At 48.6% G+C, this 22,365-nt stretch overlaps 1 protein-coding gene across 9 annotated transcripts in view; it reads right to left on the bottom strand.

The window, feature by feature from the left end:
• The window catches only part of GATAD2A (GATA zinc finger domain containing 2A), a 101,049-nt gene that overhangs the window by 42,700 nt on the left and 35,984 nt on the right, over positions 1-22,365 (bottom strand). For 7 of the 9 annotated variants that reach the window (XM_033401354.2, XM_004277494.3, XM_033401359.2 and 4 more), the window contains exon 2: positions 20,718-20,805. In XM_033401354.2, the coding sequence (XP_033257245.2) occupies positions 20,718-20,732 (15 nt within the window). In that variant the 5' untranslated portion in view covers positions 20,733-20,805. Of the gene's footprint in view, positions 1-18,616; positions 18,731-20,717; positions 20,806-22,365 lie in introns of those variants that run through there. The other 2 variants (XM_033401356.2, XM_033401357.2) reach the window with 2 other exon arrangements.

A 22,365-nucleotide genomic window follows, 5' to 3' on the forward strand; every position in this document is an offset into this window, starting at 1 on the left:
ATGGACTGGGGTGGGAGGAGAGGCTGATGAGGAGGTCGCTGTGCATCAGGTCACCAGACCAGCAAGGTGGTGCCCCAGTGACCTCACTTCATTGTCACTGGTGAAGGACAAGCGGTCACAAGGGGCCAGAGTAGAGCCTCACACCCATGGGGCTGCTCCCACCAGCCCCAGAGACCATGCTAGGCCACAGTTCTGGTCGGGGTCCCTAGCAGAGGACCTGGGAGACCATCTGCTTGTGTTCTGTGTGCAGTGTCAGGGCAGCTCACTCAGAAGCTGAGGGGCTGGAACTCTGCCAACCCCAGGCACGCCCTGTGCCTCTGGCAGGCTGCTGAGTGGGGGAGGGGTGCAGCAGCCTTGCCCCCCTCCCCCACCACATAAAGGGTGAGCACAGCTGGAGGGGGTGGGGCCAGCCATGGAGGATGGAGCCTCAGGCTCTGACCTCCCCCTCCTTGGGTGGAGCCTCCTCCACTGGGAAGGCGGTTGCCTTAGTGCCCACATGGGGCCCGCCACTGGCCAATCCCGGACACCGACACCACCAGGCAATTGCTCCTGGGGAGGGCAGGTGTTAGTAAGGAGTGGCCTCTCCCTCCTCTCAGCAGGAAGGACCAGTGCCCCAACCTAGCAAATCAGGGCTGGCAGCCACCGCCCTGCAGGCACAGAGGCAGGGACAGCAAAAAAAAAAAAGTTGTCAGGAAGAAACCAGCCTTGAGGAATGAAGTGCGACCTAGGAATGAAGCATGACCCACAATTTCTGCAAAATGCAGTGAGGAGGTGCATTAGAATACTTTCTAAAGAGCAGGTGAAGAGGTTGGATTACTGCAACTGACAAATTAGGATCTGCTTCAAAACTCCTGGTGAGTGAGGAAGGGATAGCAGCCACAATGGCATAAGTTCCACCACAGGCCCGGGGAGAACTGCTGGCCCACAGAGAGCAGCCCCCTCTAATCAAGGCAGGATCCAGTGCCGGCTGCTGTCTGCAGGGACAGATCCCAACAGCAGCAAGCCCACCGTAAAGATGCGGCCACCAGGGCTGCAAGGCTGCCTGAGACACAGGCTGCTACATGGGGAGCTGGGCTGGAACCCAGGTGGCCTCAGCCCCTCCTCACTCTCTCCAAACATAACCTGGCTGCACAGGCAGGATGCAACCCAAGTCTTCCTCAGGCCAAAGAAGGGCAGGCTCCAGCCATACTAGAGGCTTCACAAGCACACAGCACAGACCAATCCCAGGATGAGTGGGCTACCAAGTCCCAGGCGGAATGCTGACACATGGCTTTGGGTTGGATGTGAATTTCAATTGCTTCTACCAAAAGATGCTTTCTTTTATTAAAATGTCACCTTCCAACTGGTCTGAGGACCTCAGGTGGAAAATCTGTTCTAAGACAACTCCAAAAGGGTGAATTGTGCTGTGGCAGGAACCAGTATTGTTTTTTTGGCTGTGCTTGGGTCTTCGTTGCTGCACACGGGCTTTCTCTAGTTGCAGCGAGCGGGGGCTACTCTTCGTTGTGGTACGCGGGATTCTTATTGTAGTGGCTTCTCTTGTTGCAGAGCACGGGCTCTAGGAGTGCAGGCTTCAGTAGTTGCAGCATGTGGGCTCAGTAGTTGCGGCACATGGGCCGTAGAGTGCATGGGTTTCAGTAGTTGCAGCGTGTGCGCTCAGTAGTTGTGGCGCACAGGCTGTAGGGAATGTGGGCTTCAGTAGTTGTGGCACACGGGCTTAGATGATCCACAGCATGTGGGATCTTCCCAGACGAGGGATTGAAGCCGTGTTCCCTGCATTGGCAGGCGGATTCTTAACTACTTCACCTGGGAAGTCCCAGGAACCAATATTTTTAAACAGAACTCAGAAGACTAACACTGACTCTGCACAGGGGGTGGGGGTGGGGTTGGTTGAGAGGGGGGATTAGATAGGCATAAGTCATACAGCCATAACCCTGAGGTTATCATTAATACTCTGTACTAGGAAATGTTATTTATACCACACTGCTACAAAATAACAGCAGGAACACTACTAGTAATACTCCTGTTTCAGGCATGAGGAAAATGAGGCTTAGGAACATGTGTTTGGGAGAAGTGAGAGCTGATGCTCTGAAAAGGAGATGATGTGGGGTGCTTTTTCCAGAGCCCAAAGAAGGGAGTGAGCTCGATGAGGTGGCAAAAGGAGGGTGCTGAGTGTAGACTGACCTCAGGTGGAGCACAGAGGGCAGCGGGTGTGTTGGATGGAGGGGGAGGGGGAGTGGGATCCAATTTGTTCTAAAGGATTTGGGGACAGACTGAGGCAGGGAAGTGGCAGGGGGAACAGTCAGGGGGGTTCTGTATCTCGTGGTTCAGGATGGAAAGGGGATAGAGCAGCAGGGAGACATGACCAATGCTGGGTGTACTTTAGAGGATTTAGACAACACAACATACCAACAGTTGGACGCCAGGTGAGAGAGGGTTGCTTTGTTTTTTTTGTTTGTTTTTTTGCCAGAGCAACTGGAAAAAGATGGATTTGATTTTCTGATATGGGGAAGGAGCAGATCTGGGGGAAGAATGTTGGGAGTGGGATTGTTTGGCATGCAGAGAGGCTGAGGAGTGTCTGCTGACAGGCGGAGGCCTGCACACACGCACACGAGATAGCCACTGTCCTCAGGACGGTGTGGAAACAAGGGCCTGGGCCTATGCAGCAACCGATGCAGTTGAGTAACGACGGGTTCCAAATGCCAGCCTCACTAGCCACTGGCCAAGTTCCACACTCTCCACAGCCCCTGGCTGACAGGCATATGTCTTCCCTTCCAGACCAGAGACTTCACTCTGCTCTCTGCCTGAGCTACTTCCTGATACATATCTTTGAGTGACAGTGGCAGGGATAGAGCAGCTGTGTTCTGGAAGGAAATCACACCCAAAACACCAGCTCTCGAGTTTTAAATAATGTCAAACCTCGTTAAGGCCAAGTAGAAGGGATGAAATTTAACTTGGGAAACAGAAAGTTGATCCCAACAGCCAGCCCCCATCACTAGACACTGCAGAGAACACAGGATGGACCTCAGGGAGCAACTGGCCAGGGGAGCTTGTCACTCTCTGAGCCTCAGCTTCCCCATCCATACCTCATAGATGCGCTATGTGAAGAGGCACAGAGTGACATTAGTAAAAACTTGAATGAGAAAATCAAGTTGCAGAATGATATGATACCATTCACAGTTTTAAAATGCTTACAACCTGCAGAAAAAAATACTGAAAGAAAGTTCACTAAAATTGAAACTGAAAGAAATTGGACTAAAATCCACAACACTCATCTCAGAAACTTTCACTGTCTGTATTAAGCATTTCTGGATTAAATTACTTCTCTTAACAGGGACTATTTATCAGTTTCTTTGTATTCAAAGAAAACAAAGATAAAAAGGAGAGTTATAGATAAAATAACACTCCCACCTACAAAGGCTGAGAATTGAAAGAACAAGTGGTATTGGGTGGGGGTGAGGGAAGAAGGCCCTGCACTGGAAGGAGGACCCCCCGGCCAGCTCCTTCAGCAGGCAGAACAAAGAACCCAAGATGAACCGTGACCTTCAGTGGACTGAAAGGGGATGCCGCTGCCACTTTCCCATTTGTTGTTGGCAGCTTAACAGTCCACCTTTATATCACTTGCTACAGCGACTCCTGGGCTCTAAGCAGTAAACCCAAAACCCTTAGCTCATCCCCACAGCCCATCTTCTACCTGGGCCAATAGCTGTCCCAAGTGGACATCAGGCCACAGCATCAGTGTGGGCTCATTCTGAGAGGGCCCACGGCCCACACTGTTCCTCACTAGGGCTGCCCACAGCAACAACGCCCATACAGCTTGACGGCTTCATCTCAACGTTAAACTCTTCCACGGCAGAAGATTTTTCCCATTCATCTCCATTTTCGGTGTGGAGCCAACAGTACGGGTTCAGAATGTGCTACTGAGTTAAACCTACATTTCTGTAAATTAGCCTCACAAAGTGTATGATTCCTGGGGTTGCCCTACAAGGCAAAATGTAGCAAGCAAGTCAAGGGCTTTCATTAAAAAGTCCTGGGATTTCTCTGGTGGCACAGTGGTTTAGAACCCGCCTGCCAATGCAGGGGACACAGGTTCGAGCCCTGATCCAGGAAGATCCCACATGCCGTGGAGCAATGAAGCCCGTGCACCACAACTACTGAAGCCTGCGCACCACAACTACAGAAGCCCGTGAGCCTAGAGCCCGTGCTCTGCAACAAGAAGCCACCGCAATGAGAAGCCCACACACGACGAAGAGTATCCCCCACTCACTGCAACTAGAGAAAGCCCACACACAGCAACGAAGACCCAATGCAGCCAAAACCAAAAAAAACCTGCATTCTGACTTTCTGGGAGGCGAGTGTACTGAGATGGAGCCTCACAGGTTGAGGCCAAGGCGGGAACAGGAATCCAGGGAGATGGTCCAGGCAGAGGAACAGCATGGGCCAAGCCACTGAGCTGTGAGTCTCAGGCAAAGGAAGGGAGGCCACAGTTGAGTCCTGTGCTAAAGGTTTCCTGAAAAAGAGAACTAAGTCTTCCTCACTGATTGAAGCTGGGTTCTGAACCCTTAGTTGTCTGAAAACTGAAGACACTCCAGAATACAGGTGTTTTCTCTCTTGGACATCATCAGAAGGGCCCCTGACCTAGCCACCTGGCTAGGAGCTCCTTGGGCCTTCAAAGACCTGAACTGAGAAGATGAGGAGGACAGACTCTCCCTGCAGCAGTCCTGTGATCCAGGAGGGGACAGGCCACACCCATACATGTGGGGGCAGGGGGACAGGTGCCATATACCCAGAGCCTCTGGGGGTAGAAGACCAGCCTGTCATCCCACAAGGTGGAGAAATCCAAGTCTAGTGGGTCTGGAACCCAGGTCCAACACTCTTCTTTCTACCTGGCATTCTTACAAGCTGCCCACTGTGGAACATTCCACTATACACTCTAAAGCCCTTTTGTTAATCATGTTTAAATTGTTTGTTTTCACCTGGAGAGACAAGCACATGGTAGGGCTTAAATGACACTTGCCAGTGAGGAGCAGGACAGAACAGCTGTCCTCAAATGCCTCCACGGCAGCCTCACCTCAGAAAATTAAGACTTGCCCTGCCAGGGGCTGCGGAAGCACTCATGGGAAGGCCTGGGCAGGGAAGACCCCTGCAACCAAAAGGTACAAGCCCCCTGTCATCAATGTTCCTGGTGTATCCCCAGCTCCAGAAGAGTGCTAGCCACATAGTAGGTGCACTTCAAACATTTAACGAATGAACAAATGTAGGTTTTACAGAGAGGAGCTCAGGGACTGGGGGGTGGGGTGAGGGGTTGGTGAGCACGGGCTCCCTTTCACCACTGGGATTCTTGGATCTCAACCCAAGTTTAATGTTCCTCTGTTGTTAACAGAAATGTGGGGTCCTCCTTTACAGACAGAACACCTTACACTGACTGAGTATTTACCCCACATGGATCATCTCAGATGCAAGGTGAGTGCTATCATCAGCCTCTGTTTTACAGGTAGGGAAACTGAGGCAGGTGAAGGTCACACAGCAAGTGGGTGGGACACTGCTGGGAACTGAAGCCCATGCTCCTCCAGACAGTGCCCACTGAAACACCCCCGTCAACTACCTAGAGTCAGGCGTGGTTTCCAAAGGACACAGGAAGCTCCTCACAAGCAGGAAGTTTCGCTCTGGCCCAATGGGGTCCAGACGAGATATTAAATGTTTACAATTTTATTGAGTGTTATGAGTGAGACCACACCTTTTGCTGTTTGCTTTCAGAGTACAGTAAGCTCTGCTGGAGCTCAACATATGCATTCCCAAAACTTGCCACGTGGTGCAAAATCATTCAATAAAAACACAGGGCTGGACTTCCCTGGTGATGCAGTGGTTAAGAATCCACCTGTCAACGGAGGGGACACAGGCTCGAGCCCTGGTCCGGGAAGATCCCACATGCGGCAGAGCAACTAAGCCCGTGCGCCACAACTACTGAGCCTGCGCTCTAGAACCCGCGAGCCACAGCACTGAGCCTGCGTGCCACAACTACTGAAGCCCGCGCACCTAGAGCCCATGCTCCGCAACAAGAGAAGCCACCACAATGAGAAGCCTGTGCACCGCAATGAAGAGTAGCCCCTGCTCGTGGCAACTAAAGAAAGCCCCTGTGCAGCGAAGACCCAATGCAGCCAAAAATAAATTAATTAAAACAAACAAACAAACAAAAAACACAGGGCTTGTAGGAACAATGGGGTTAGGGCACAATACCCTAAAACTTCATTAGCGCCATAAAAAAAAGACAGGAACCTGATTTTTAAATGGCAGCACGTTAAACAGCTAAGAAATACACAAATGCTGCCTGAAGCCTTATGCCTCACCTGAGGGAAGATCTGGTGTTTGCTGTGACAGTGGGTGAGATGCAGTTTCTGAGTTACTGTGACATGCTGGAAGGAGGTTGTCTGACCCCAGAAGGGGATGTGTATGGCCCAGAGGGGGCAAGATGCCCATGTGAGGCGTGTGCATTTTCCTTTAGGGTACCAGCAGGCGCTCTTTTAGCTAGGAGCAGTTTTCCGGATTCCTATAGTACAGGAGTCTGCAAACTTTTTCTTAAAAGGGACACAGTAAATATTTTCAGCTCTGCAGGTCATTCAGTCTCTGTCCTGATTACTCAAGCTCTGCAACTGTGACAGTTCGTTCTCGAAGGGGCACGGCTGTGTCCCAATCAAACATTATTTACCCAAACAGGCCAGCAGCCTGTGGGCCATAGCTTCCCAACCCCTAGACCTAGCATTTCTCCTGGACAAAATCGCACATAACCAAACGGTGTGCCCAATATATTAATAGTGTTGGAACAAACCTGCTTTTCCAAACAAGCCTCACAGCAGAACTGACAACAGAGAAAAATCGATTTCAAAAAAAGGACCTGAATGTGTAAATTCAATCCAAGCCCAGAACTCAAGGTTAACCCTTTTGACAAGTCAGAAGAAATTTAGTTTCAAAAAGTGTTGAATGCAGACTGCTTACTTCAGGGTCAGTCTGTCCCACTACGTGGGTCTATTTTATACCATCCTAAAAGCCCTATACACTCTCAAGATAAATAGGTCCCTCGTAGAGGGAAATTACATGCTATAAACTCAATTGCTGCAGTGGATGAAACTTTAACCCAGTTACAGAAACAAGCAGGTCCTAAGCACACGTGCCTGAGCATCAGACCAAAGCTCTAAGGAAAAGCACAGGAGCTGAGAACGACCTGATTGGGGAGGGGCGGGGGCGCAGGGGTTAAGCCAGGAAGGAAAGTGTGAATCAAGCACACTAGGGCTGAGTTGCTGGAGACCTGGGGGTCCTGGGAAGAGCCACAGGGCCAGGCTTCTCCAGGTAACCAGAAATCACCTTTGCCCTTGAGGGCTGGGGACAGGGGGGTCATCTGTGCTACAGAAACCCTAAGAAGTGCACTCTACCTGGTTGGAGGGGTTGGGATCTGGGAGGACACAGGTTCACACCATACTGCACCCAACTGTCCCACTCCAGTGCCATCACAGCCATGCACCTTGCATCCTTAATGAACCTCAGTGCATTCTGCCTGCAACTGTAGCTCCACAGCTCAGCCCCAGCCTGGGGACACCAGGAGAGCCTCGGGAACAGCAGTTAGGCTCAGCCTCCACCTGGTCAGCACCTTGGTCCTTCAATTCTCCTGACCTTTATGTGAACGCTAGGCCTGACTGGTAGGCACATCACCTCACCCCCAGCCTTGTGGCGTCGTGTCCATCCCACACAGGAGCTCCCTGGACCTGGGGACTTGTTGCAAGTTTTCTGAGCCTTCTTCCTAGCGTTAAGAGAAGCCGACTCTGGCTCGCCAGATAAACAGCCACGTAACAAAAATAAAAGACTTGACCAACAAATTCTTCTGTCCTGCTGAAGGTGCTCACTTGCTCTTTCAAAGGCTTCTCATAAGGTGGGCAATCTCACTGCTGGCCTCCAAAGGTGGCCAGTGGTGCCTAGGCTCTGGGTAGGCTGAGGCAATGAGAAGGGAGTAAAAAAGGGATGAGGAACACAGGGTGCTCCAGACTTGGGAGCATCTGACCCCACCTGATGGACACCCTACTGGCAGAGGATGGACGCAGGAAACCAGGGTGTCGGCAGACACCTCCCTGCTCCCCAAAATGCAGCACACCAGGCTAGTTGAACACCAAGCAACCTTGCGCCACACACACAAATACACACGTGTGTGTGCACCCACACTCGTGCAAACACAAACACATGTGCCCACGTACACATGAACACCACACACATACGTGTGCACAGTTTTCATCCCCTCCTCCCACCTCCAAACCTTCTCCAATTACCTTACAAAGGGTCTTTTCTATTCATTTATGAGCAAAAGAACAGCAGTTCTTATGGGTGATCAGTGTCCAACTATCTCAAGAAGAAGCAAAACTATTAAGTATGGAAATAAGATTAGACACAGGGTCCAGGATCACCAACTTCTAAAGCAAGTGAAGGAGCCCAGAGGGCCTTGCAGAGAGACCTGCAGGGCCTTGTGCACACCTCCGCCACATCAACCCACAATTCCTCCAAGACAAATCATTTCGCACCTGGGTGGAACAGCCGATCATTTTAAAATCACTAGCACTGCAACCATGCTCATTTCTACTACTTTGTGTACACAGTAATTTAAGTTTCCAGAGAAGGCGAAGAACTGACTTTTGTCTACTGTTGTTTATCTGAGTGACGCCTGAACCCAGAAGGGAACTTCTGCAGCAGGGAGGAGCCTGGTCAGTTACTAACGACCAGGGACACCCTTCTCCTAGTTCACAGCCCATCTGGCCCAGGACGTGGACGTCGACAGTCTCCAAATACTGATTCTAAACCAGACAGTGACCTCCAAGGGGCCAGTGACCTGCAGGTACCACCTTTGTGGAGGGCAGGAAGAGCAGCTTGGGGGGATCCCCGCCTTCATGGGAGCAAAGACCCAGTAAGGGCTATGAGATATGTGTGTCAATCACCATTTTGTTACAAATCAACACTGGAAAAGAAATCCACCCTGCCCGACCAGAGGAGGAGGCTAAGGATCTAGCTTCATTTGAGCTAGGCCCCAAGAGTAGAATCTGGAGTTGTAGATAGAGATGGAAGAGGGAGAAAGAAATGGTAGCACAAAAGGTGAAGTGGCAGAAATACACAGGCGCATGAAAACCCATCTCCAAAGTAAGTAGATGAAACCAAATAAAAGGAGATCAAAACTTTTAACAACTTTTTAAAATGGAATGAGGTTGCTTAAAAGGAAAAAACAGGGCTTCCCTGGTGGCGCAGTGCTTGAGGGTCCTCCTGCCGTGCAGGGGACACGGGTTTGTGCCCCGGTCCGGGAAGATCCCACATGCCGCGGAGCGGCTGGGCCCGTGAGCCATGGCCGCTGAGCCTGCGCGTCTGGAGCCTATGCTCTGCAACGGGAGAGGCCACAACAGTGAGAGGCCCGCGTACTGCAAAAAAAAAAAAGGAAAAAACATTCCCCCATTACAGTGAGGCCACTTATATTCAGTTTAAGAGGCGAAACAGTGATGATCGGGCCTCCCAGAGACTTCTCTGACTCAGGGTGCCCTGCAGGAGTGTAGGGACTGGGGGTGGGGTAGGGGCCCTGACCAGCCCGCCTTCAGCCTGTGAGAGTGAGGAGAGCTGGAACCTTTAATTAGGTCCTGAAGGACAGAGGAGGGGAGTGCTGAGACCTGTGAAACGGCACAGAGTATGCTGCAAAAAGACACATGCACGCACACAACTTAAATGAAGTGCCTCCAGTCACTCCATCAAACAAATCAATCTGAGCACTGGCGCTCTCCGCAGGGAGCTCTCTGCCCTCAGCCCCCAGAGGTGCGCTCTACCTAACCCTTCAGGGAAGAGACACCATTTGCAAATGCAGCGCTCAGCTCAGACACAGAAGTCAAAGGGGAAGGTTAAGTTCAGGAGCATCTCGACCTCCTCCTAACAGGGCACTTCTATCATGCCCGGTGCGCCCAAACACCACACTCCATCTGAAATGCTAATGACCCATCTAAAAGGCCATCACCACCCAGAGGAGTCATGCAAGATAAAGTCAGACCAAATCAGCCATCCTATGAAAGTCACCTCAGTCGTTGGTTCAAGAACCACCCAGATATGTAGGTATATAGAGTGTTAAGACTGAAAAGAGTAAAAAAAAATAAAGTAAAAAAACCACACACACAGAAACTCAGGCTTTTACATTTACAAATAAACACACATTTACAATCTGATTATTTTTTTAAGGTGGAGGACATGTAAATACAGCCTCTGAAATAATGCTTTCTTGGGATATATTTAATAAAATTAACCTAGAAAGCAGAAACTTTAATGTACTCAAGTAGTAACCACCCAACATTTTAAAAATAAAGCCTGAATGGTCTTCAGATTCCTAAAGGAAAATCCCATGTAGACGTGCACTGTGGAGAAAGGCGCTTGGAAGCACCTCACCCCAGTACCGCTTGTGGGAACAGAGCAGGTTTTGGGACAAGTCACCTCCAGAAAAATCAGTGGTCACTGCCTTCAATGAGGCTCATGCCACAGTAACAGCCAGCCCTCTGGTAGCATGTCCGGCCACTCAAACTCACCTGGGGACATGCAGGGCCTGGCCTGGAACAGCCAAGTCCCCTGACCTCAACAACCATCCTCCCTCCCTGGAGTCATGGGGGAGGGGTGGCTAAAGAAAGCACAGATCCTGTTGGGAAAGATGGTGTAAGTAGGGAGTATGTTTTTATCTTCCCCCAGACATAGACAATCTCCTAAAAACTTCTGAAAACAGGGAACACCACTAACCAGACAGGCCACGCAGATTCCACTGAGCTCTGTCTACCCCTCAGCCTCATGCCTTGGCCTCTGAGTGCCCCTTCCCAGGGACATGAGATGAAAGCCTGTCTACACCTCCTAGTCAAAGCACACAGTAGGACAAAGTACACCTAAACTGATCACGTTTTAAGAGGGGAGGAGAGAGATGGGTAACGAGTGTTTTTAAAACTGTTGATAGCACCCCCAGGCTCACCCCCACATGAGGACTTGGATTTTGTGTTTACACTCTCAGAAGTCCTCAGTAAGCACCCAACACTGCCCATCTGGAAGCGACTCCACATGGGTGTCTGAGCCTCTGAAAGCGGGGGCCTGTGCCTGAAGCCCAACCCCTGCAGCCCCGGAGAGAGAGAAACAAATGGTGCCAGAGAACGGGACACAGAAATAAAGGTGCCACCTGTGAGGGGAATCTGAAAAATATGAAATGTCCACAGGGAAATGGTGACCAGGAGTCCTCTGGTGTAGGACGTCACTGTGAGGGATGTCTGGCTGAGTTTCCCTCCCACGGGAAAGGACCAGTCCTCTGTCCCTCCCAGCTGCCTCCTAGGCTGAGCCTCCTCGGCCCACAAAGGGTTACGCCTGCCATTTCCATGCCACCTGCAATGTGCCAATCGGGCGTCACATCAAAAATGGGAGGGCTTAACCCTTCCAGGGCTGACTCCCTCAGGGCCTGGCCAAGAACGCAGCCCTGACCACCAGCTTCATCGAGCTGGAAATGGCAGGAGGTTTTACACAGAAAATTCCAGGAAGGGCCAGAAAAGCCTTCTCCAGTCTTGGGAGGAAATGTGAGTGGAAAGTGGGAGAACCAAATGTGCATCTTTCATCATTTTCAACAGGACACCCAGCAATGTGGTGACGCCACTGCCTGGAAGCACTGCCTGGGCTCCTTTGTCAGCTCCTCCCTGCACACATCCTGCAGCAGGCAGGGCCGGAGGCCGCCCCAAAAGGCTCAGAGCCAGCAGGGAAACGTACGTCTAGGACTAAATAAGTTTCTGGTCTCAAAGAAGCCCATGGGCCTAAGAAACAGTTTCTACTGATGCACAGTTCTTGCAGCACTTCCTGCACAGCTGTGAGAGCTGGAACAGAAATCCTGCTTCTCTCCTCCACCCTGTAAGTGGAAATCTTCCCCTTGGGCAGGGGGTTGTTCTGGGTATAGACACCTACCACAACCTCCAGGAAATAGCCAAGCTGACCTAGAGCATATCACATTAGTGGTCATTTTGTAAAACACGCTACTCAAGGTAAAAGCAAGGCCTCACCCCAGCCAAGGCCCTGCCGGCCTCTCTGACCTGTCTACTGCTGTCCCCCACACGTCCCCACTACCCCTCGACCCTATTCTCTCAGCTCCAGCCACTCTGACATTCCAGCTGCTTCTCTGAAAACCAAGTTTACTCCCACCTCAGAGCTTTTGTACTTCCTGCTCCCCCTACCTGGAAGGTCCTCCCCCACGTCTCTGTATACCACTCTCTTCTTCAGCCGAAACAGCAAAGTTACATGTATCTCCCCTCCATGCACTTTGGTGGGTCTCTACCCCTTTCCCACTTCATCACCACTTGACATTCTATTTACTCATCTCTCCGTTTACGTGTTTGTCCCCCCCACCCCATCCCCCACAAGAACAGATAATATATATCTCTTTGTTCAGTGCTACCATCCCAGGGCCCAGGACAGAACAGGTGTTCAATACATATTTGTTAAACAGATGAGAAAAAAGTACTTTCAGAACTTCCAGCTATGGCACTCCCCTTCCTCGTTACATAAGCCAAAAAGTCTTCATGTCAATAGAAAACATAATGATCAAAACCAAACAAAACCCTTACTTCATACCATATATGACAATCAACTCAAAATGGGTCAAAGACCTAAATACTAAAAGCTAAACCTACAAAACTCTTAGAAGAGTATGTAAGGGTGAATCATGACCTTCGATTTGCCAAGAGATTCTTAGATATGACACCAAAAGCTCAATATCAACAAAAGAAAAAAGATAAATTAGACTTCATCAAAACTAAATTCTTCTGTGCAAAAGAGAGTGAAAAGATCAACAGAGCGGGAAAAACATTAGAAATCGTATCTCTAATAAGGGTCTGGTGTCAGAATATATAAAGAACTCTTAAAACTTAGCAACAAACCCAATTCAACAAAACAGGCAAAAGACTTGAAAAGACATTTCTCCAAAGACAGACAAATGGCCAATAAGCACATGAAAAGATGTTCAGCATCATTAGTCATTAGGGAAATGCAAATCAAAACCACAATGAGATACCACCTCTCACCCACCAGGATGACTATTAAAAAAAAAGGAAAATAAGCGTTGTTGAGGATGTGGAGACATTGGAACCACCACATATCGCTGGTGGGAATGTAAAATGGTAAAATGGTGCAGTAATGTGAGAAACAGTCTGGCAGTTCCTCAAAAAGTTAAATACAGAATTACCATATGACCCAACAATTCTACTTCTAGATATATACCCAAGAGATGTGCATTTATTCAAACAAAAACTTGTACATAAATGTTAAAAAGCAGCACTATTCACAACAGCCAACAAGTAAGAACAACCCAAATGTTCATCAATGGGTGAATGGATAAACAAAATGTCGTATATCCATACAATGAAATATTTTTCAGCCATAAAAAGGAATCGGGCTTCCCTGGTGGCACCATGGTTAAGAATCTGCCTGCCAATACAGGGGACACAGGTTCGAGCCCTGGTCCCGGAAGATCCCACATGCCACGGAGCAACTAAGCCCGTGCGCCGTAACTACTGAGCCTGTGCTCTACAGCCCGCGAGCCACAACTACTGAGCCTGCATGACACAACTACTGAAGCCCATGCGCCTAGAGTCCGTGCTCCGCAACAAGAGAAGCCACCGCAATGAGAAGTCCACGCACCGCAACGAAGAGTAGCCCCCACTCGCCGCAACTAGAGAAAGCCTGCGCGCAGCACGAAGACCCAACACAGCCAAAAATAAATAAATAAATAAATAAATTTTTTAAAAGGAATAAATTTCTGATTCATGTCACAATGCAGATGAACTATGAAAACATGCTAAGTGAGACAGGCCAGACACAGAAGGCCATACAGTATATGATTCCATCTATCTGAGATGTCCAGAGCCACGCGAATCTATAGAGACAGAAAGTATCGATAGATTAATGGTTGCTAGGGACTGGATAGCACAGAGGTAGGGGAATGCAGGAGTATAGGCTAATACATACAAATTTCACTTTGGGATGATGAAAATGTTCTAGAACTAGAGGTGATGGCTGCACAACGTTGTGACCGTAGTAAATGCCAATGTACACTTTAAATGTGTGAATTTTACTTTATTATTTTTTAAGCAGGAAAACAAAAAACAAAATAATCTTAACCTCAAGAGCCACAACCCCTCTACGGCTGCTAAACTACTAAAACGCAAAAGCAGGTTTACTATGACCCCCAAGAGCACCGAACAGGGTCCTCAAGGAAAGACTCCTTTGTGTAACAAGATCCCAAACAATCGAAGAGCCATTGTCCACTGGGATGCAGTCCTTCCACGAGCAACAACTGTCAGCTTCTCACAGCAACCAAGGGGACCAGAGCAAGCCCACGGTACAGATGGGAGTGTGACCACGTGGGACACAAATGGGACAATTTACCAACAGGGAGCCAACTTGGAGAGAGGGCAAGACCTCTGATGGCAGGGGTCACACGGGCCAGCACCGCAGATATGGATTCAAGTCAGGTCCGTCACAGGCTTCACACTGGGATTGTGCCAGACGCCTCAGTCTCACAGACATTTCACTCACGCATTCACCCAAACACCTGCTTAGTTTCTACCAGGGAGCAGGAGCTAACTGGGCCCCAGGGACACCCCTGGGGTTTCAACAAAAGGCTTCCCACCCATAGCAGCATAGCTCCAGTAGGCCACTGGGGGGACACACACAGATGTGTGGGGTAGGCAGTGGACAGAGCAGGCTGAGACATGGGGCTGAGGTCCCTCGCACACTGGGAGTTGCAGTAATCCCTAGATCACACATAAGGATCAAATCTGCGAAGCAGTGCTTTTTATAAGACGAAGTCATACTGAAGACCAGCTAACTACCTACTTTATCCAGTCTTAATTGGCTATGGCTGCTATGTACAGACCACACCAATAGAGGTGAGATTGATTTCTAATGAATAATATATTAATTTATGTCAGAAAACAACATATGGGACATTACAGCATCAGGGTGTTGATGCACTGTGGTGATAAAATGCACTCTGGGTACTGGGGGAGGTGGGCGGAGTGCTCCCAGAACAGAAGGTGCCATCAGCATCACACTACATTAGGTCAAAACCAGAATGCCTGGTTCATCTCTGCACACCTCAGCTTCCTCACCTGTGAAATGAGAACAGCGCCCACTTTATCACTAAGGTTCTTCAAGGGCTCCATGAAGGTACTGTAAGGGTTGTTATTACAGAAAATGAGAATGCTGTTAACAAGAGGTTGTCCCGCTTAACAGGCTACTACTGGCCACAGCCCCTCACAGCAATTCCAGAATCTCTGCTGAAGGTTTTCTGCTTGAATTTTAACCACAAGCGGCCACCATCCTCACTTTTGTAAACGAGTGTTTCCCCTGCCCTGGGTGACATGAATCATAAAGCTCCCTGAGGGAATGCCTGGGTCAAACACCATCTTCCAAACTTCATTACGGAAAAATTGCAAACATACCCAAAGAAGCAGCGAGAACAGCACAATTAACTGCTCATGCCCACCACCCAGCTTCCATGGTTGTCAGACGACCACCTTGGTCTTTCACACACCTCACGCCCACTAGCCTCTAAGAAGCAAATGCCATACAACATGCATTTATGAACAGTTCAGCGTTTATCACTACAAGGACACAAAACCACAATCCCATGATCACACCATCAACAATTAAACAATCATTCCTCAATCTTTGTTGAAGTCACGCTTGGCTGAAACCTACAGGTTCCCCTGCCACTTTCTTTTCAATCATATGTTGAAGAAATCAGGCCATTTGTCCTGTTTCCCACAATTGGGTTTTGCCAGTTGGCATCCCTGTGGTATAATGTAACACAACCCCAATGTCCCAAAACTAGATTTTGAGGTCCAGCCAAGCACACATCCCTCTGGAAGCATGTGCACCCTTCCTTGGGGGCTGGAAGCCACTGAGGTCCACTGTCTAGACCCACCATTTCATCAGATGCCTGCAAATGTATGAATTTATAATCCCATCGTTTCATATTAATTAGCCAGAATGTTAACAGCTACACGGTCCATTAGCCACATGTGGCTATTTAAAAAGATTTAAATCAAATAAAATTAAAACTTGACTTCCTCAATCACGATATTCCAGGTACCACACTGGACAGTGCGAGTAGAGCATTCTGGAAAATTCTGGCAGCACTGATCTATCTTCGAAGGAAACTAGCTCTTACCCCCTTTTTTGTTCCTTGCAAATACAGTCTGTAGAGTAGAGGCAAGATAAATGCTTGCTTCTTTCCTTCTATCTACCAATTTTCAAAATGAGTTGATTCCCTAACACCTTCCAAAGGGCACCAGTGAGTTTCTTCCTTTCCTTTGAGCACCAATAGGAACACTGGATTTTTTTAATACATTTGAGGCTCCAACTCAGGGACTAATTCTCATTCACATTTACCTGCCCCACCCTTGGTGGGGTGGAAGGGGGGATTCCTTCTGACACAACCCTGGTACCATCTTATACAACTGGGACATTCCCAATGCAGATTTAGAATTAAAACATTTTCACTTAAGTATTTTGATCTTCTATTTGCATAGGTCTTTCATCCTAAAAATTTTGGTTCTTTTTTTTGGGGGGGAGGCATAGTTCCCCAACCAAGGATCAAACCCAGGCCTCCAGCAGTGGAAGCGTGGAGTCCTAACCAGTGGACCACCAAGGAATTCCCAATTTTGGTTCTTAAAGACATCAATTACTTGTTTCCTCCTACAATATGTAACAGTAAGACTATGGGCATTGTTGACCTGAAACCAAAAATATGATTCCTAAAAACAGTTAAAGATTTTTTTCTAATTTTTGCCTTTATGGCATATCTCATATCTTACAATCAAACTACTATGATTTAGGGAATTCCCTGGTGGTCCAGTGGTTAGGACTCTGCAATCTCACTGCCGAGGGCCTGGGTTCGATCTCTGGTCGAGGAACTAAGATCCCGCATGCCACATGGCATGGCCCCCCCAAAAAAAGGAAAAATAAAAATAAAATACAGGGCTTCCCTGGTGGCGCAGTGCTTAAGAATCCACCTGCCAATGCAGGGTACAAGGGTTCGAGGCCCTGGTCCGGGAAGAACCCACGTGCCACGGAGCAACTAAGCCCGCGTGCCACAACTACTGAGCCCGCATGCCACAAGTACTGACCCCGCATGCTACAACTACTGAAGCCTGTGTGCCTAGAGCCTGTGCTCCACAACAAGAGAAGCCACTGCAATGAGAAGCCCGCGCACCTCAACGAAGAGTAGCCCCCACTCGCCACAACTAGAGAAAGCCACAACTCGCCACAACGAGAGAAAGCCTCCGCGCAGTAACGAAGACACAACACAGCAAAAAATAAATAAAATAAATTAAAAAAAAATAATAAAATAAAATATAAACAAATACACATGTCTATATCCCACCCCCACCGTTCCTTATGAGGGATAAAAGTGAGTGCGGTACATCTCTTTATCTTTCACCTTATAATTTTTTCTACTCATTTCACCCTAGAAATCCCATCACCATGACAAGAAGACACCCCTCCTTCCTCTGCTCAGGGGCTCGGCTCCACCCCACTGGCGATCCAGCCCCATCAGTCCCAGGCCCAAATGACAAACATCTAAGTTATTTCCAGTTTTATACTTCAGAATGTTGTAATGAACAGTCTTGTCACAAACCTTATTTTTGACAGTCTATCTTTGGCATACATTTCTAGAAGTGGACTTGCTGGAGCAAAGGGTAAGCAAATCCCCCTCCGAGGAGTTGTGAACCTCCAAAAGCAACATATGATGCTGCGTGATTCCCACCAAGAGAATGGTGTCCACCTTTCAGGACAAAGGGTCAGAAATATCTTAGGGAAGCTCCAAAAAGCATTATTCTTAGTATCAGAAAAGACTGAGTATCTTTTATGCCTTGGTTAAGGGTCATCTGCATTTGCTTTTCCTGTTTGTTTTTCTGTAAGTCACACCCATTTTTGATCCTTAACACCAAGCACAAGGCCAGTCTCTCAGCACGCGAGCAGTATACGTAGCTGCTGAACGAACAGGACCCGACAAGCAAAATTCAAGGGTGGACACCAATTCCATTAGCCCAAGCAGGCAGCCTGACCCTCAGTATTCACACTGACAGCCACATACACTGTGGGGGCATCGTGTGGGGGCTGTGTATGCGCCTCAAGACTCCCCAGGACCCAGTCCTCCTCCTGCCTTGCTCTTCCTCTGTGCCCAGAGTCCTGGGCAGCAGGAATGGGGAGGCCTCAGCTGACTTTAGGCCATGGTTCAACTGAAAGTGGAACAATCAATCAATCTGCTGAGCTGACTTACACCCACAACAAAAAGTACACAAGCTGACATATTTATACATCTCTTAAAAATAACTGCTCAGGGAATTTCCTGGTGGTCCAGGGGTTAGGACTCTGCTCTCACTGCCAAGAGCCCAGGTTCGACCCCTGGTCAGGGAACTGAGATCCCACACCGCAGCCAAAAAATAAAATTGCTCAAGGGTGTTTTTGCCTGTTTGACATCGACCACCATCTGCCACAACCATTCACAGACCATCCTTTCCCGTCAAGCCCCTTCACTCACCGGGTACAGAGAGGCAGGGCCAGAGGGAACACCTGAGGGGGCTTCCAGAAATTCCCTCCGGAATCACCAAACTAACTGCTTTGTAATGCTCTGGCTGTGTCTTCCTTGTTGACCCTGCGATAGGAAAGGAGCAGTTTTCTTTCATTCATTCATTCATTCACTCAGCAAGTACTTACTGCTTGGACTATGTACTTCCTAGTTAACAAAGGGCCCGGCAGAGGTGGGGTCACCCAGCCGAGGACCTCAGAGAACCCTAAGCCAGCCCACTGCCTTCAGACAATGCCCTGGGCTATAGGATAAGGGATGATCACTCACCCCTCTGGGCTGCAGGTAAGACCTTGTCAAGACGTAAAGTACGATTTTCCAACACTAACGTCCAAAGAGAGCCTGTTGACAATCAAGCGCCAAACCCACTTTCTAGGTGGCTGGCTCACTGCATGCTGCCACCAGCACCAGGTAACGAGCACTGTCAACACCGATGATCCTCAACTAGCCTAGGAAACCGGCACAGACTTTGAGTCATTTTTTGTCTCCAGAGAGCTCTGGGGGCCTGGGGCAGGGCTGGGGGGGCATGTAAAATGGTGCAGCCACAATAACAACAGTCTGGCAGTTCCTCAGAATATTAAAGACTCATGACCCAACAAATTCCACTCCTAGGTATATATCCAAAGGAAGTGAAAACAAGTCCACACAAATTTGTGTACATAAATGTTCACAGCACTATTCATAATTACCGAAAGGTGGGAATAGCCCAAATCTATCCCAGATGAATGGATAAACAAAATGTGGTCTATCCATTTGATGGAATATACTCAGCCACAAAAATGGATGAAGCACTGACTCATGCTACAGAGTGGATGAACCCTGAAAACTTGCTGAGTATGAGAAGTTAAACACACAAGGTCATAGATATTATGTGATTCCATTGATATGAAATGTCCAGAACAGGCAAATCCATAGAGATAGAAAGTAGATTAGTGGTTGCCAGGGGCTGAGGAAGGGAGATTGAAGAGGGACTGCTAATGGGTGTGGGCTTTCTTTTGAAGGTGATGAAAGTGTTCTGGAACTAGATAGACGTGATATTTGTACAACTCCTGAATATACAAAAACATCACTAAACTGTATACTACAAATGGGTGAATTATATGGTATGCAAATTATCTCAATTTAAAAATTTTTTTTTTTTTTTTAATACCAGTAAAGTTTGTTTTTGCTGGGTAAACATTCTGGAAATGTTTTCCTGACACCAGGATTACCTGACCATGCCCATACTATCATCTCGCTATATGCAGATAAGAGCTGAAACCTCACAAACCGACCCCCAACCCTTGTCACATACCTTGCTCAGCCCAGCAGCCAGTTCTTACCCTGTGCAGCTGTGACACTGTTTGAAGGGCATACACCCCTTGGAAAGTCACCAGCCAGCTGGCCTATAAGAGGAAGCAGCTAACCAACCCAGGAGGTCTCCAAGCTATCTCCGTGTTCTGAGACGTCTCTCAGTCCTACATTCTTCTCCAGGTAGGCAGCCCTGGCCCAAAACATCACTGGTCTGACAGTAACAGACAAAATCCCACCTGGGTTTTGGGCTCTGTCTTGCTGGGTCCCGAAAGCCCTGGACAGAGTCTCCACCTGAGAGCCCTATAAGCAGTAGGGGATGGCTCAGTTTCCCCATAGGCACGGGGTGCGGTAAGGGCAATGAGCTCCAAGCACTGGTGGTTAAGGATAAATTCTAACGGTTTCTGTCAGCATTGGGAAATCACAGGAATGGCCAGAGGGCAAAGGTCACTTGGCCAGGATTATCCTCTGCCCCTGATGCTCACGGAGGACAGTTCATCCTACTTGGGCCTGGCCTTTTCAAACGAGCGACCCCTGAGATGCAACAGGAGAGCAAACGGCCATCCTGGAGGAGGCAGGGCCTGGGCAGCCCTGTGGAGATGGCCCAATGTGCAATCCCAGAGGTACCTGTCTTCCTCCTTCTCCTCTAGGAGATGGCCATCAGCTTTTAAAGCAGTGCTCTGTTTCAAATGTCCAAGGACCTGAATAAGGCCTACTGGGTAAGTCAGTGCCTCCGTTCCACAGATACTAGATGCTACACACTCACCTGGCTTCTGGGCATGGGACGGTGGTCCTACCAGCCGGCCATGGTGGGAGCTATGTCAAAAGGCAACTCCGTCAACGTGCTGGCCAACCTAAAGCAAAGAACAGAGGAAGAAACACTGAGTTTCCAAGGAAAATTTCTGGAATGTACAGACAGTTTTAAATGTCTCCAATCCCTGGAATTGCAAAATTCTACATTTCAAACAGAGCTCTGTGTCTGCTACCTTCCAAGGGAGGGCAAGCTGAGGAAATCAATTTCTATCAGTCTCTGATGTATGATCCAATAAGGTGCACTAACCAATAAATACTAACATCTCAAACACTACAGATCTCATCTTTAGCAATATGGATGGAGACAAGAGGTGGTACACAACCACAAGCCAACATACTGAACACACAGAAAACACTTCAAGGTTTTGATGATAATGGTAATGACATTAACAGCAGAAATAGAAATACTAGCATTTAATAGATGTTTAGTAGTGAGTTCCAGGTACTATGCTACAATTCAGTATCTCTTTAAATCCCCAGGACAATCTTAGGGATAAATTACACAATCACCCTCATTTTACACATAAGGGACCTGACATGTCTGATATTCAGGAACTTGCCCAGGGCCACCCAGGTCTCCCTCTCCAGAAATGACCTCTCCCCTCCCCAGTGCGCACTCCCCAACATAGACCCCAAGGAAACCACCCACCATTACCGGCAGTGCAGAGTTTGCCCTCAAGAAGCTGAGGGCATGAGGTGCCCAGGGATAGACAAAATTCATCTCCCACATGGAGGCGGCTTCACCGCCACAGGGCAACTAGAAGTTTCACCCAGGGATCAACTCCAAAGGTCTTACACTGCCCAGGCAGAAAGAGTCTGCCTGTTTCACAGATAGGAAAACTAAGGCTCAAGAATGTTTAGGAACTCTCCCAAGGTCCCAGAGATAGCATGGTCCCAGAACTTCCCCTCCTTTGTGACATCAGATGTCCAGGCCTCTGGGCACAGAGATTGAACCCAGTGAACCAGCCAAATCTCAAAACTCCCAGGCAGTTGTCAGTTGTAGCTTGCCAAATATTGTCAATATCACCTCTGTTGTCATTCTTTGCACCCACATGACTATCAGGAGCTTGCTCTGATATGAAAACTTTATTTTTAAGCTGGGTTCACAGCAATTCACAGCTCATGGATGGCGAGAAACACTCCCACAGGAGAACTTGCAAAATAAGCAAGTATCAGTGAACTCTATGCAAAGACCTTTGGGAACCAAGGAGCACACAGCATCCTCCTCAGTGAGGGCCAGGGCTACAGCCACCACCAGGGCTAGCTCCTAGGGAGAGGGGCCCTTTCTGCCACTCTTTTTGGCCCCATTCAGGCTGGGAAATGCAGTAGATGCCATGAATCTTAGTTCTCTCTCTCTCTCTCTTTTTTTTTTTTTAATATTTACTTAGTTAGTAAGGCTGCACCGGGTCTCAGTTGCAGCACATGGGATCTTCGTTGCAGCACGTTTAGCTGCAGCACGCAGGCTCTTAGTTGCAGCATGCGTGTCGGATCTAATTCCCTGACCAGGGATCGAACCCAGGCCCCCTGCATTGGGAGCGCAGAGTCTTACCCACTGGACCACCAGGGAAGTTGCGATCAGAGTTCTTTTACCTCCCAAGCCA

This window comes from Orcinus orca, chromosome 3 (genome assembly GCF_937001465.1).
Source record: "Orcinus orca chromosome 3, mOrcOrc1.1, whole genome shotgun sequence".
NCBI classification, from domain to species: domain Eukaryota; kingdom Metazoa; phylum Chordata; class Mammalia; order Artiodactyla; family Delphinidae; genus Orcinus; species Orcinus orca.